The sequence below is a fragment of the Hoplias malabaricus genome, chromosome 16, assembly GCF_029633855.1.
Source record: "Hoplias malabaricus isolate fHopMal1 chromosome 16, fHopMal1.hap1, whole genome shotgun sequence".
Taxonomy (NCBI): domain Eukaryota; kingdom Metazoa; phylum Chordata; class Actinopteri; order Characiformes; family Erythrinidae; genus Hoplias; species Hoplias malabaricus.
In genome coordinates this window covers 17,040,928-17,057,726 of record NC_089815.1, presented here as the reverse complement: position 1 = coordinate 17,057,726, position 16,799 = coordinate 17,040,928, and the positions used below count along the sequence as shown (strand labels likewise).

General features: G+C 37.5%; 1 protein-coding gene across 2 annotated transcripts in view; it reads left to right on the top strand.

Moving 5' to 3' along the window:
• Positions 1–4,134: 4,134 nt before the first annotated feature.
• The window catches only part of arhgap45b (Rho GTPase activating protein 45b), a 32,139-nt gene continuing 19,474 nt past the window's right edge, over positions 4,135–16,799 (top strand). Inside the window, exons 1-3 of one of the 2 annotated variants that reach the window (XM_066647613.1) lie at positions 4,135–4,377; positions 6,852–7,242; positions 15,924–16,067. In XM_066647613.1, coding sequence (XP_066503710.1) covers positions 4,285–4,377; positions 6,852–7,242; positions 15,924–16,067 — 628 coding nt within the window. In that variant the 5' untranslated portion in view covers positions 4,135–4,284. Of the gene's footprint in view, positions 4,378–4,405; positions 4,932–6,851; positions 7,243–15,923; positions 16,068–16,799 lie in introns of those variants that run through there. The other variant, XM_066647612.1, reaches the window with a different exon arrangement.

Sequence of the window (16,799 nt, the reverse complement as noted above, 5' to 3'; positions counted from 1 at the left end):
TAAATGCATCTCTGTTGATTACACTCTAAATTCTTCCCATTTTTTAGCCAACTTGTTTAAGTAATCGGCTTATTAATCTCAAATTGTACATATTAATCCCACAATGATTTATGGCTGATGGAAGAGTTTGTTATGGTCTATCGTTTTAAATGGATTTGGTTTAAAATTAATAAGTTAAAAAAAAAAGATTTTAGCAACAAATAAGGCAAACAGTGGCGTCAAAATATGGCCAAAGATTTTGAGAACCAAAAAGCCCAATCCATAACAAAGTCATTAATATCAGTAGTTTTAAAAAATAGGCATTTTCATAAATCAGTTTTCGCTTATATGCGGGGGTCTCTCACACATTTAAAGCTCTCTCCTGGTACTATACCCAAAGTCATCGCTGAATTTACTGTATCTAGCTACATTTAGTGTCCATTTTATGAACTCTGACAATACAGGAGCACTAAAAATGAGTCCAGACTGTAGTCCACCTGTTTTCCTGTATACATTTCTTATCCTTATTTCACCCTGCTCTTCAATGGTCAGGACAGCCACAGACAAGTTAAGATTTATATGGTGGAGCATTCTTAACCCTCCAGTGACACTGACTTATTGGTAGTATGTTAGTGTGAGTTTTGCTGGTATAAGAAGATCAGACACAGCAGTGCAGCTCAAATTTTTAAACCTTGTGTTTACTCATTGCCCACTCTGTTAGACACGCCTACCTAGTCGGTCCACCTTGTGGATGTAAAGTCAGAGTTCCCTTACTGTGTTGTTGGTTGTTCTCTAGTCATTCATCGGTGCTGTTAGGCTGGATACTTTTGGTTGGTGGGCTATTCTCAGTCTAGCAGTGACACCGAGGGCTTTAAAAACTCAAGCAGCCCTGCTGTGTCTGATCCACTTTTACCAGCACAACATAAATTTAACACCCAAAAAATGCCGGCCCCGTGGGGGTCCTGACAATTGAAGAACAGGGTGAGGATAAGAAAGTATGCAGAGTATAACAGGTGGAGTACTGTCTGTAGTGCTCCTTTATGGCCAGTCGAGCTGATAGAATCGAAGATGAGTGTAGATACAAAGTACATGTTCCTAATACAGTGTTACGAGTATACCTGCAGTTTGCAAGTATGGAACACACTTATGAAGACTGAAACTGTGAGTCGAGCTCAGATATAAGGAGGCATTTTAATGTGTGTGAGCAAGCCCCTACTTTAGATATGTGAACGCAAGAGAAGGATGGACATGGGCAAAGGTGAGAGTGAGATTGTCCTACACGGGAATGATAAGAGTTTGGAGAGTAATAATCAAGGCCATGTTTTCAGGACCAGTGAAGTTTGAGGACCTCAACTCTATGACCCTATGTGAGGCAAATCCAGTCAGAATTGAAATTAAAATGAAAATATTAAAATGAAAATGCAAATACCTTTTTGCTGTTTATTTTTTACACACATGTGCAAATATGAACGTGTTAAAAATGCTTCACGCACTTTTAATCAGCATATATTTACATATTCTGCCTGAGAATGAAGCAATGTGTAAAATGAAAAGTAAATCAGCAGTAGGTGGCGCTTTTCGTTTTTGTACTGAAAGTGCATTCAGGGCTGAAAAAAGAATCTTAATCTCTCAGTTTTATTTAATATTTTTTACATTCAATTTGTCCTATCTGTTGCTTATTGCAGCTGAAAATGAAATGCTAAATACATATTGCTTTTTCATTCATAATACTTATGAATAAAAAGCAAAGCCAATGTGAAAATGTGCGTTTTCCCACTTAGCTTTATCATTTTAGATGTGACCATGTAATGCCAGCAGACAAAATGACATGACAATAAGCTTTTTTTTTTTCATTTTAATGGAAATAAAATAACATTTTTGTCATAATATTTGAACACATGGAAAAAGAAATAACACAAAAACTATTTGCATTTTTAAAATTTATTATTTTAATTTCAAATTTGCAACCCATATATTTGGAAGTCACTTCCAGGAAAAAAACAATATCATAATACCCTAAAAGTGGCTCAGGCCCTGTATACAAATGGCAGTAACATGTGTCCTGTATGACAGGATAATAAGTGGTCAGCTCCAAGTACAAGTGTGAAGGGGGTACAATGCTTAGAAATGCATTGTTATTCACTCACTTCACTTTCAGAGATATTTTGGGATGTATGAGGCCGCATCACATCTCTGACGTGAATGGTAAGACATTCTGATGTGTCTTTGACAGCAATGAAGTACCACCCATATCAACCGCATCAGTGCCCTCATTTCTTTGTGTGTCTCTCTTCTATGCATATGATGTCCTTGTAGACAATGTAATTAGAAAGTTTTTAGGGCATTGGTGTCTGGAAAAAAAGATTCAGTAGAAAAAATTACACATGAGAATGTACTTTTCCACATTTTTAAGTGGAAATTATGTAGAAATCTCACATATCGCAATGCAAAATGACATATGGAATCATGTACATGTTTCGAGGTGTATGTTAATCTCAGTTGTGAGCAAGGCCTTTAATATATCTCTATATATCTTTTTTTCTTGATCTTTCGGCTGCCCCCTCCCGACGGGTCGCCACAGCGTATCAGCCGCAATCCGCACCATCGGTCCGGGCTGCCGTTCTTGACACAATCCATTTTTTTTTTACAGGCTTTGGGAGATATGTCTCTATATATTCGCCTTTATTCTGTATGCACAAACCTATAAATATAGGGTTAGCCCCTGTCTGTATCTCCACTTACCGTTCCGCACTGCTGAAAATGTTGATGGGGTTGGTTCCTTACGTTTGTGACGTATGAAAGCTTTGTAACGAATTCAGACTACTTATTTCGCTCATGAAATATATTCTGGCGTATTACATTTACCAAAAGGACATTTTAACATAATTGAAAAGCTGATTTTTTTTAAGTATTATATAACTTAGACCAAGAATTTGACACAAAGTTATATATCCTTCAAGTTTATACGTTTTATATAAGTACAGTGTAAGCATATACACATACTTGGTGGGGAGTAGGCAATTTAAAAATATATTAAAACATATATGGACATTTCCTCAATAATTTCTGTTGACTCCAATATTGCCCATTGTGTTTACTAGCCTCTTTGTTTTCATAAGAATGAACATCAGCAATATTTTTGCCACTTGCTCCGTCCTGTTCCCTGGTTTTCTCTGGTCTCTCTATTCTGGAGCCATTATATTTGGAGCAGTATGTTTGCAAATAGTGGTCCCATATCTTTACATTTTTATTCATTTATTTGGGATACTTAAACATTTTTATATTCCACTTCCAATGTCTGAATATTTTTAATAACTTTGTTTCTGCTAAAAGTTCATCGCTTTTTAAAGGGGTGTAATTGTGCTATTATATAATAATTTCTTTACATCAGTGGCATAAACTAGTGACAATAATATAGTTTTTCACAGTTGTTGTCAGGACCTTTTTTCGATTACAAAAACATTGCTATCCAGGCCTAGTGGTGCACCTATACTAGAGGATGCTAGATAAAGGGGAATTCTGCAAATGCTTGGAATTTTCTGCATAATTAATTTGCTTAGATGTACTTAAAATCATTGAAAGTAGTTTGATTGGAAATGTTTCTTTCTAGAAAGAAGGTATGGAGTCAGAATTGTCCATGGTTGATAAGAATCAGTCTTATGACGCATTTAATGTCTCTAAAAGCTGACTCACAGGAAGTCATTACATGGCCCGCAAAATGAACTAATCAGGGTGTAGGGATCCATTTCATATTTATCCTGTATTATAAAAATATTATGTTTGAAAATATGTGTAAAGTATACTGGTGATTTGGAAAGTAAATAAATAGGCTATGTTGGTGTTGTGGACATCAGGACTCTTAGTTCCTTTTATCACCATCATAAAGAAGTCAGGAATATGTTTCTCTACACACCACTACAACTTCACAATCATCTCAGTGACTAAAGTATGCAGGAAATGTGAAAAATTGGTTGAATTCCCCTTTGAATAGACCCAACCCACAGTCTTGGCTTTAACAGTGTTTAGAAGGTGTATGATGATAGTAATGCGTGTAACTGCTTTCACTTGTGTTTGAGAAGGGGGAGAGGGACAGTCTTAAAGCGGATGTGGTGTTGGTATGCCGTTAGCTGTTGATGTGAACGTGTGATGAGCAGCAGGAGGGCACCAGGGCGCACAGGAGAAGGAGAAGAGCCCACAGAGAGTTGCAGAGACCTGGGATGGGGAATTGGGGGGCGGGAGGGGGTCCCACAGTGTGAAGAAAAAGCCCAAGATCAAGCAAAAGGCAGCCAACACTGAAACAAAAAGATGTTCTCCAAAAAGAAAAAGGAACTGATAAAAACACACTCCATGTCAAAGAAGAGTGGAACAGGAAGCGCTGCGTCTCTTAGCTCCTCATCAGTAAGTAGCACAGCATCTTCACCTCCTTCCTCCTGCCATGCAGCTCACTTTTCCGGCCCGAAGAACAGCTCTCTGAGGGACTAGAGAACAGCTTTCTGCGCGGCTGCAAAACATCTCTTGGGCAAGGGAACTGTTGAATGAGGGGGTTGTAAAACTGCTGGGAGCTAAACTTGTCTCAAAGCTTTAGATTTGGAGTGGTGACTCTCTGAAGCACTTGTCTAAGTTATGACAAGTGCTTCATTTAGCATTGGTGATCATTTAGCATTTTGTTGGAAATTGACCAGTGATGACCAAAAGTAAAAATATAATTTGTAACATGTAATTTGTTTATACTTTAGATCAATTTAGCTGACACGCAGTCTAAGTTGCAAACAGTGCAGGATGTGTTGGTCTGTTCACTCCTCATTTTAGTAAATCGGCTGAACACGATGAAACGTGGAACAAGTGCGAAAAGCAGTTACAGTCCATACTCAACGAGTCAGAGGGTCAAGAAGTCAGAAAGTAAAACCAAATTGGAGCTTTTACCCAATAGACCCAATGTATGGCTCAAACAGGTAGGTCCTGTGCTTTCTTACCTTTCGGGAGCATAAGACCTTTTTTTTCACAGGCTAACTATGCACAGTGAACCCAATTAAGTGAGATGTAATACAGTACTGTAACTTTAAATATTATTGTTAAATTATATTAGGATTTTAATATATGGCCTGTGCGTTCATGATATCATGAGGCCTATAGTCTATTAAAGTTCCCTTAAATATTTTTATAATATTTATTTACTGATTGCCCACCTTTTCTTGTAATCACTGGAGTATTTTAAAGTGCTATTGATGTCATATTTAATATTCTTGTAATTCTAAATTACTGTGGTAAAATATTTAATTTATTTTTTATTCATTTATTCTTATGTCATTGCATCTTAAATATCTTAACATGACAGGTAAACCATTCTCTTAATGTCAAGTAACTTGGAAAATAAAACACGGTTTTGATATGACTATGAATAATTTGTAACCTTGTAAAACAGTCCAATATCAATTTCTGTAGGATATGTTTAAATGCCACTAATTTTAGTCTAGTTTGATTAAGTTTTAATTTCTGTACATATAAATATCAGATATCAGCATTGATTAATAGTTCATTCGTCCCTTATACACGCAGTTCCTATTTATGCTGTTAATATTTCCAAGGTGGTTATAATATTAATCTCTGAACATCTCTTTTCTTGTGGTTGATTGTCACTCTATTACAGTGTGTGTGTCGTATTTAGACCCGTGTGTTGTATCTGTAAATATGGAGTTGTATCTGTAAAGGTAGAGCTGTTTTGAAATACATCCAGGTTTAGTGATAATTTACAGAAGTGAAGTGTTGGATAGGAGATCTGCACCACTACATTTGATCTACATCATTACATTTGAGGTGTTAAATGTGTCCATTTACGGTTTATATTTTGGGTATTTACACTTGAGTGTGTGGAGTGCTTTAACTCCTGATTCTGGGTGTGACAGGAAATAGGCCGCTATGTTACACAATGGGTTCTTGTGAAAGAAGCGACAATTACTAACAGCTGTCATGCAGACTTCTAAATGTCTTGTGTTTTGACCAGACAGTTAAAAAATAAATAAATAAATAAAACTAGAAATGGCAGGATGCAACCATTTTATTTATATGTGATTTATCTGTGATTGATATTGATTCCTCAAGTATCAGTTGATACAGATATTAATCAAAAAATACTGAGCTTTAGGATGACATTTTTTTATGTGAAGCATTTCACTTTTTGTGACTAAATGTGGGCCATCCCACTCAAAACAGTCTGTTACAGGAAACATTAAAACAGCAAATGAATGCCAGTGACTGTTATATTTTAAATTATTAACACATATTAAAATGTTACAGTAATAGATTGAATGGATAATGTTTTGCAGCTAATGTATATCCTTTCCAGTTAAATTGGTTATGTGTAAGGCAAACCTTCCCTTGTTCTTTATCATAACTCAATTTCTCAAGTGAGAAAACATTCTCATTCCCTCTTATTTCTATTAATGTTCGTGAAGGTTGACAATTCTCAGACTTCAGTCATTGAAGTATAGCTAGGTCTAAGATATATAGATTTATTGTTTTTATAAGTGATCAGCTTGGTTGGCTGCTTTGCCTTAAACTCTGCAAAATCAATGGGCCCATGTAATGAAAGAATATATTTATAAGAAAGAGTTTAATATGGTTTGACATTGTCATGTGAAATTTCTGTATGTAGTAATGTAGCTGTAACAACAGCCCATATGTTTTTATACTGTCATAAAACACCAGCACATGTACATGCATCTGCCTAATCAGTCGGTTGCATTGTTACCACAGTGTGTTCTAAGCCCAAGTTTTCACTGTGATATATTTCCACAAACATACACTGCCCCGGTGACCATTCCTAATTCAGTTTTCTGATTTTCATCTTTGTTCTTTTCATAATTTCTTCTCAGCTGTCCATTCTCCAGGAGCAGCCCCGGAAAGATACAACAGACTCCAATACTTCTTCCTCTAATGCTTCCTCCAATCCAACTGGTGTGGACATTTCAAGCTGCCCGGGCACTCCCTCTACCCATCACACCAAGTTGGTGGGCTGCCCTTCTCCCGTGGGCACCCTGAAGAGACCCACGTCCCTGAGCCGCCATGCCAGCGCTGCAGGCTTCCCTTTGCAGTCATGGGTCTTCAGTAAAGGCCAGGGCAGAGCAGCCATTGCCCATAGTCCCCAAGTTGAGACTGTAGAGTCCTCAACCACCATCATTGAGGTGGAGGACATCCCATCCCTGCTCCGCGTAGTGGCTCGCTTCGCAGAGGCTGTGGAGAAGCTCAAAGATGTCGTACTCGAAGGTAAGAGACACATGGGTTTCGGTTTGAAGAGAAACTGCTTAATCAGAGTAAACATGCAGTGGCCTATTTCTTTTCAGCATATTTGAGTAGACTACAAAAAGCTGAGGGATACAGTAAATGATGTGTGTGTGCAGAAACTTCTCAAAGGTTTGTGAACCTTGTCATAATTGTATTATAAGATTTGTCCTAGGCCTGTGCATCAAAATTTTTTTATACTTTTATTATACGTCCTTCTGAATGGCCAGAAATGATCAGCAGGTGCAAACTTATGTTATTTACACATCTTAAAGGGGACATATTATGCAAAACTCACTTTTTTTTGCATGCTTTTGTATTTCCACTTGGGTCTCTACTGCTCCTATAAACACTCCAAGCATGAAAAAAAGTCATCCATCTGTTTTCTGTGAGTCAGTTGACAGAGTTTGCTGTCAGGAATCATATGCTTATACGAGCCAATTGGATGGCTCGCTTATGGTAACTTCACAAATTTGAATAGAACCACCATGGCATTCCTGAAGGTGCTCTATACGCTGCTTTCCACAACCTTAAAAGCCTCGCAGTGCCACAGTGTCATAAACCAGACTTTGAAGCTGAAAAGTGAACATACACTAATGTTATTATATAGTCTAGTACGTGTTTAAACTTCCCCAAACACACCCGTAAAATCTAAAAGTTGCTTACTATTTCATACCACCTTAAAAATAACATAGTTATTTCCAAGTGCTAAGTTGAGTTCTTTGAAATTGTAATTCCACCTTAAATGCTCAGCGTAAACATTGGACGGGTGGGGGCGTGACCAGCAACAGCTTATTTGCCTAAAAGTGACAGAGCCCTTAAACTGCTCATTCTGAAATGGACTGAAACTGGCAAGAATAGAGCTGTTGAGATCTCTTCGTGAGAGTGATTTTGTGCAAAGAACTTCATGAACATGTTTTGTATAGCCCATAGACCTATTCTAACTTGTTTAAAAAGAGGTATTATATGTCCCTTTTAAAAATAACACAGCCAGACTATATTTGATGTGTTTACTCTGACTGCATGAAGGTGTTTTTATTCAGAGGTGGCAAATTCAGGTTTAGAATGTATCAATTACTCTCACATATTTGAGGCTGATTTGAGATGATCAGACTGTTGGAATGGAATCTTGCACTGCCAGAAGAGGTATGGTAGAGGTACATTATTGGTCACTAAAGGTACACCCAGTGTAAATTTACCTTTACAAGTACAACAGGTGTGTAAAGTCCAGTTGTGTTCCCTAAAGGTACATTACATTCTCTGCTCCAGAAGGAGGGGTGAATATTTGTAATCTTTCCTTTTAGAACTGTGTAAAAAAAACAAGTGGGTGGCACTATGGTGCAGCAGGTAGTGTCGCAGTCACACAGCTCCAGGGACCTGGATGTTGTGGGTTTGATTCCCGCTCCGGGTGACTGTCTGTGAGGAGTTGGTGCGTTCTCCCTGCGTGTGTTGCCCTGTGAAGGACTGGCACCCCCTCCAGAGTGTGTTCCTGCCTTGTGCCCAATGATTCCAGGTAGGCTCTGGACCCACCACGACCCTGAACTGGGTAAGCGGTTACAGATAATGGATGAATAAAAACAAGTCCTGGAGATGAAATGGAGCATATGAAATCAACACAATTTTAAAATCTAAAATTATAATAGAATAAGGTACAATTATGTTCCCTAACAAAAAGTACAGGAAAGTACCCCCGAAGGTACCAGCACTGTGACAGTTTTTCTAAAAGTGTGGAATATTTACTTTCATTTTTACTTTAGGCACTTTTAAGGTTCTAGGCTCTGATTAAATCCAGGGTTAGATTTAGTATTCTTCTGAAGATACAGATTTATTAGATCTCAAATGCGTATGTCTTTATTTATAAAGATTAATTTTTTTCACACAGGTACTCCTGTGTGTGCTTATAGATATTTGTGCGGTCAGAGATGTAGTTGCTGAGGTAGATGTAGTAACTACACCATGTAGTTAGAGATCTGTGTCATAGAAAGCACTCTCACATTAGAACATGTACATAAATTTAGTGGGGAAAGGATATGATTCCCATTGTGGTGAACTGCCCACTGATAATATATTATATCATGCCACAGTCATCATGAAATAGAAGAAGTTCGTATTCAAAACAAGCTGCATTTTTTCATTTGTGGTATATAGCACAAACATAGAACATTAAAGTAGGGGTGTCCCGATTCGATCTCAAAGATCAGTATTGGGGCTCATCACAGCTATTTTTTACTGATCTGTATCTTTTTTTTTTCTTTTTAGTCCGATCATGATTAGAGTGGCTAACCATCCCATGTTTGGACACTAAATGCCGTGTTGTGTTTTGGACCTATACGGGACGTGTTTTAACCAGTATTGTTGAGGCTACACAGTTAAAAACATGATTTGTTTGCGACACACTCCATGGCTCCTAAACAAAGAATGCGCTTCTCACTGGTCGTCAGTCCCGCCTACAGGGGGTGGCTATTTCGGCTGCACTGAGAGAATAAGGTCAGTTCTGAAAAATATATAACTTATTTTAGCACAGTGTCTTAAAGAAACTACATTTACTTTCACCCTAAACACATCTGTGATGACAATAAAGCTGACTGACTTTTAGTAATGCTTTATACATAAAAAATAACATTAGATCATTTCATATAAGATTAAAAATAATATTAAATTCTTTGTAGGAGGTGTTTTTTTGTTATAAAAAAAAAAACAGCTTGGATGCAGGCAATTTCTTAATGCGAGATAATATTCAGAGTCAAGTAAATACACTGGGCTGATTTTAATAACTAGTGTATATTAAGTGTGCATTGTGTAACAGTACTATCTAGGAAAATCTAAGTATCGTCAACGGACAATATTAAGAGACTCAGATTGGGATCAGGACCAAAAAAACGGGATCGGGACATCCCTACACAAGAAAATAATATTGATTAGACAGCACATAATCTTCACTCTTTATGTAAGTTCACACATCTTGTGTATGGAGAGTGGAGCTTTCTGCTGAGCTTAATTTTATTCTGCTCTCACACATGTTCTGCTATCTAATCTTATCTCAAATCATTGCAGTTTTTCCTGATATCTTTTATAGTATGCGTGTTCTTTCATGACTGATAAGATAAGAGTATGATTTGCTCTATTGTGATGGACTTTAATTAAACAGAGTATTGAAAGATTTTCACTGCGATCCTGAAATGGAATAGTGGAAAAGAAGATGATGATGATTGAGAGATTTTGTAGAACTCCTCCTGTAAAATACACATTAAATTACTGGCAGCTTAGATACTAGTAAAAGACAGTCAACATAATGTTTCCTGCCATTACAGTTTTTACAGTAAATTTACTGGAAAACTCGAATATTTAAAGGCGACCTCACCATTCGCTAGCTCTCTTGTCTGTTTTTGTGCTCAAAACTAGTCTAATGTATTTACAAAGACCCAGTTAGTAAATGGCAAAAAAAAAAAAAAAAAAGTTTCTCGGTCTGGTATGCTAGGCATTCTCCCCTCTGTTCAACGGTGTTAGGAGATTTTAGACAAACAGAGAGAGCTCCAATCATTGAAAAGCATGAACCAAGAGGATATTTAAATATCGACTTATACTTGCTATTTCAGATTACTTGGAAGACAGCTAACTGTATTACAGAAATACAGTAACTTTATTACTACAAAACCAAACAACTCGAATTACAGATGGGTTTCTGTGGTAGTTTAGACATTGAAAAAAACCTTACAAATTAAACTTCAGCCATGTACAACCAACAGTTGTTTTCTTCTCCTTAAACATACCATTTAACCTTAAATGATGAGGAGCTTCGGATCGTAAACAAACAAGAGAACAGCGTTTCTTGTTTCAATTTGTTATATTGCTGTATCATACTAGATAAACTTGCCAAATAAATGTTTAGGGTACATTACATTATTACAACAAAAGATTACAATCCTTTATTTCTTTAATGAATTCCAACTTAATTATATTTTTTTAATTTGAATTCACAGTTTGTACACACCCTTTATAACAAGCAAATTCAACTTCTTGTGGTCAACACATTTAATTGTGAACCCACAGGTTTTATAATCTCCATAGAAAAACCTGAACTGAAACAGGATGCTCTAGACCAGCTGCACATATGCTTAAGTTCACCATGCTCCAAATCAAGCATGGGACAAAAGAGTATAAAGCCCCCAAACACTGTAATTTGGGCAGTGGAACTGCACTGCCTGGAGTGGTGGAGCTTTTTCCAGTGAGATGGTTGAATTGGTATGCCAGAAGTAATTATCCAGAGTCAATATCTGACTCCACTTTTGCTCTTACTTTAGTAGTAAAAAATTAGAAATGGTTACTGCAAACATTTGTCTAATATAAAGGCCAGTAAGAAATATTAAATATATAATTGTAGCATTCAGATGTATAACTAACAAACTAACAACTATAACCTAATACATCATTAAATATGTAGTGTTAGTACTGTACCATTTGGTGTTTTTAAATATCACAAACCTGCCGAAGCAGTAACATTGTGCATATATTGTGCTTCATGTCTACAAAGTCAAAGCAAGTCATGGGGTTTATGGCCTGGTTACTGCAATTTCTCACTTTTGCTCTAATTCCACGCTTCCTTTTCAGACTACATGGCCATACTGCACATAAAACAAAAGGTGTTTGTTATAGACTTCTTCATAGGCCCCTCTTCACGTGATTGGTGGAGGAGGAAAAGGGGTGTTGCTGGTTGGCTGAAGCCACGTAGAGTTTCTGCTTGTTTCTCTGAGCTTCAGTTCCTGTGTGGCACACCGCATTCAAGCAGGAAACTACTCTGTGAGAACATCCCCCTTCCTGTCAAAATGTGACATGTGTAACACGGCAGCATTACTCTCAGCCTGCATCAAATCACACGTGTGGCCAAAAAATGTAGTATTATGTTTTCAAATAAACACATTTCAAATTCTCATAAATTCTTTTTCAACTGAATCTATTATTTAACCCTTAGAAGTCACAGATTAAATGTAATATTAATTTCAAATCCAACAAGTCTTTTAGAACTTTTTTATATTATATTATAGTTATATTAAGCATGATTTATGTTAGACGTTTAACATTTAAAATACATAATCCCTGTTTTACTTTGGATTTACAAGCAGAGAAAATGACTGTTGGCAAAATCTGGTGGGACAATCAGTGTCACGGCAATATGTTCTAATGAGTTTTATCAGAGTTTTTCCTTCACCTGGTGGTGGTAGCATTGCTTAGCAGGGACAGTTGTGATCTCATATTGTCAGTTCTGTTAAAGTGGAGTACATACCACCTTTATTTTTGTAAAAGCAATATAACAATATAAATTTGTTTTTTCTTGATAATACACTTTGTTATTTTCCTCAGTTTCTTCAGACAAACTCCAGGGTAGCTTTAGCATTAGGTCATCTATTGAGACATATTTTAGATCTCATGTTTTTATATCTTTAATTAAAAAGATTAAACTGTTTTCAGATGTACTCTTCTGTGTGAATACAGACAGTTGTGAAGTCTCATATTCATTCATTCATTATCTGTAACCGCTTATCCAATTCAGGGTCGCGGTGGGTCCAGAGCCTACCTGGAATCATTGGGTGCAAGGCGGGATTACACCCTGGAAGGGGCGCCGGTCCTTCACAGGGCAACACAGACACACACACACACACATTCACTCACACACTCATACCTACGGACACTTTTGAGTCGCCAATCCACCTACTAACGTGTGTTTTTTTTTGGACTGTGGGAGGAAACTGGAGCACCCGGAGGAAACCCACGTGGACACGGGGAGAACACACCAACTCCTCACAGACACCCGGAACAGGAATCAAACCCACAAGCTCCAGGTCCCTGGAGCTGTGTGACTGCGACACTACCTGCTGCTCAGTCTCATATTTACATTCTTTATTAGACTACATAACTAACATATTTTGCTTGAGTATAATTTGTCTTTGTATTGTGGAAAGAAAAAAACTATCCATTTACATTTTTTAAATTGTGTCAGATGTGCAAAACTAAAATCTGTTCATACAGTTAAACACAGAGAAATGAAATCCAAAGTAAATACAGTAAATTATAGGAGGCTGATTGCTTAAGTTGAATGCTTTTACAGTGTTGCTCCTAGTTGTAAAGTTGTGAACTTGGTGGATTTCTGATTTCTGAATCAGCTGGCTGAGCATTTTGTGGGGAAATATTGCACCGTTTTGGACCGTTTTTATGAAAATACAACAGATTGGTCTATTGGATTACTGGATTACATTTTCAAATTCCAATCATTAAGATAATATTGCTGATAATGCAGACTGTAACAAAATTTGGCAGCTTTTGTTGTTTAAAATTTGCACTCCTGCAAATTGTGATTGAGATTTTCAGCTCTTGTTTTCTGAATGCTGCATAGTCTTCTTTCATTTTTCTGGGCTGTTTCTTTCACAGTGCTGGGCTCTGTAACTGTGTTGTTTTGACAGATTGGAAGGGAAGTATGCTCTGTTGGTTTGTGTTGATCTACAGTATAGAAAGGAGGAAGTGGCTTTCTGAGGTGCAGCAAAAGACTTGAAAGCAGATTACTGCTCCTGTAAATCAACTCTCAGTGCATATAGTGTTTGATTTTTCAATTCACTAAGCATTCTTTGACACTTGTATTTTAAAGACAAAATATTTATTGACAAAACAAGCTTTCTTCTGCAGCCCAGTAATGTAATGCCAGTAAACATACATCTGATGTAGTCAAAAACTTTGTCTGACATGTCACTCAGTTCCTGAGGTTCAGTCTGTGCATATACCTCTCAAAAATTCACAGTAGTGTAATAGTTACAAAGGCAGATAAATTATATGTTACAAGTAACAGTCTTTTTTCTGACTTATACATTTTTCATTGGCACAGAGCTTTCTTTTTTTCTCATGTAGTCCTCTATCAAAATATAATGACATTTGCACTCCCTGCTGCCAAACAGCTTCCCTCTTTGTGTTCCCTCTGTTGACTTCATAGGTTCTCAATCCCAGTCCTTGTGATTGTGTGCTGTGCAAACTCTTGTGATTTCTTACTGTAGGAAACATAACATCAAAAAGGATATAGTATTGAGCTGTGGAGTCCTGGGATCTACTATATGATTTATCTGTGTTCAAGTTGGAAAAACATTAAAAAATAAACAACTGAGTAAAAACTAAACTACCAAGTTAAATATTAGATTAAAAACAGATGTCAAGCCAGCTTGTGTCTGACTTTCATTTACTTGTCCAGTCGTGATGTTTGCGTGCTATTTATGTTCATCTATTATATGTTCTCCTGTTAATTTATCAGCAAGTTTTCTACCTAATTTGTGGTTGCCACCAATTCTACCCTGCAGGGTGTCTTCACTGATTGCACACTGTGCACCAAACCTGTAAACCCAAACCACACCTTATTTTCAAACTGTCGCTGATGCAATGGCCCTGAAAAGTTTAAAGCGCATGGAGAATACAAATAGCCCAGATCTGTCAAATCAGCTAACAAATGACCAGATAGTTAGCAGTGGATCAGAGAGATTTGGGCAGAAGTGGATCATCCTACTTACCCAGATAGTGAGACTCTCTCTGGAACTCCCAGCCTTTGATGGCTGAGGTATCACCAGGGTTTGAATTCACCATCTCCTTTAGACAGGGCCAAGTCTTAGAGCAAAAGTCTTAGAGCTCCTCATAATGTTTTACACTGCTTAGAGATTCACTGTGATTATAATATTTTAGATAATATTTTAATTAAGTCATGTATATTGCAGATCACTCTACAGCACCCCCTCTACTTGAAGCACAGTTTCTACTTCCTATCCTTTCATGCAGTTGTGTTAAGTTGTGGTGTAGCAGGTTGGGAGTGTTAAACTGGACTGTCAAAAATGCATGTAATATTAGTCTTTTTTTCCAATCAAAAATTCTTTTCAGGGCCTTGACATTCAAGTTTGCTTAAGTTTATATAGTGAATATAATTATTTAACATTTTATTAGACAAATAAAAAAATGAATTAAATTAGAATTATATATTAAAAAGTGAAACTTGTGATTTACAATTATATGAGATACCTGGTGATTTATTTACATGTTTCTTTTACCCAGGCTAGTCTCAGTATAGTCCTATTAGTCACAGTATATTCACTAATTCTTTTTGTGTCAGTGTGCACACAATGTTATAGAATATGTGTGTTTTGGAATCTGGTGACTGTAGGTACCTAACATTTTCTCTCTTTCACTGATGTACACAAACAGCTCTACTGGCACTGAAATATGGATAAGTTTCATGATGCTAAATGTGAGTAAGTGAGTTCAGAATAATTTCAAAATGTCATGTAGTCCAACTGGTTTACCAGTATGGAATTATCGTTTCCCTGAATAAACACAGCTTACCCCCACTTTAGTTGTGGGCGCTTGTGACTTCTTAGGGACTTCTTGTGGCCTTAAGGTTAGAGAAGCATGTTTGAGGCCAGAGGGTCACTGGTTGAGTGCCTGGGACTAGCAGGAAAATGATTAATCCATGGTTGCAGTGCCCTTGAGCAAGGCATCTAACCTCCAAACTCCTCCCCAGATACTGAGGTGGTTGGCAGCCTATTGATCCGGTTGTTTGTGTGTTGATTGCTTCTGAGCTAATCTGCCCAATTTAAATATCTCTGAAATGGAGTGGATTGTTTGAGCACTGTGTGGATGTGTTCCAGATAAACAGGAGAACCGAAGACCGATGGCCCATGAGTGTCTTGGGGAGGTCCTGCGAATCCTCAGGCAGGTCATTAGCATGTACCCCCTGCTGAACACGGTGGAGACCCTCACCGCTGCAGGAAAGCTCATCTCCCAGGTCAAAGGTAAGATGGAACACTAGCTGTAATATGCAGCCACATTGGCTGCTACACCGAAGAGCACAAACACATGTTTGAAATGCCCACATGTGACCACAGTTGTTCTGCAGATCTTCTGTAAACATTTACTTAAATTGTGGGATCTTGTATGCTGCCAAGTGACATGGACAGTTAAACAAACTGACACTGACTTTTCTATCTTTGAATGTTATAAACTTGAAGATTACTATGTATATTTTTATATACACAATGATCAGCCATAACAGTATGCCGACCTTTTGTTACTGCACTCAGTGTTCATTCTCTCATTTCATACAGGAGCACTTTGTAGTTGTAAAATTACAGATTAGTTCATCTGTTGCTCTTCATGTTTTTTATGCCCATTTCATCCTGATTTTCAATGGTCAGGACCCTCACAAATCCACCACAGAGCAGGTATGATGTGGGTTGTGAATAAGTCTCAATGCTGCAGTGGCACTGATGTGTGGTGTGTGTTAGTGTGTTTTGCTTTGGTACGTGTGGATTTTGGATCAGACACAGCAGTGCTGTTGGAGTTTATATACGCTGCCCAGTCACTGTCCACTCTGTTAGATACACCTACCTTACTGTTCCACCTTGTAGATATAAAGTTATCTGTTGGTGCACAGTTTGTTAGTCATCCTCTAGTCCTTCATCAGTGGTCGCTGGACGCTGCCCAAAGGACAATGTTGGTTTGATATTTTTGGTTGGTGGACTGTT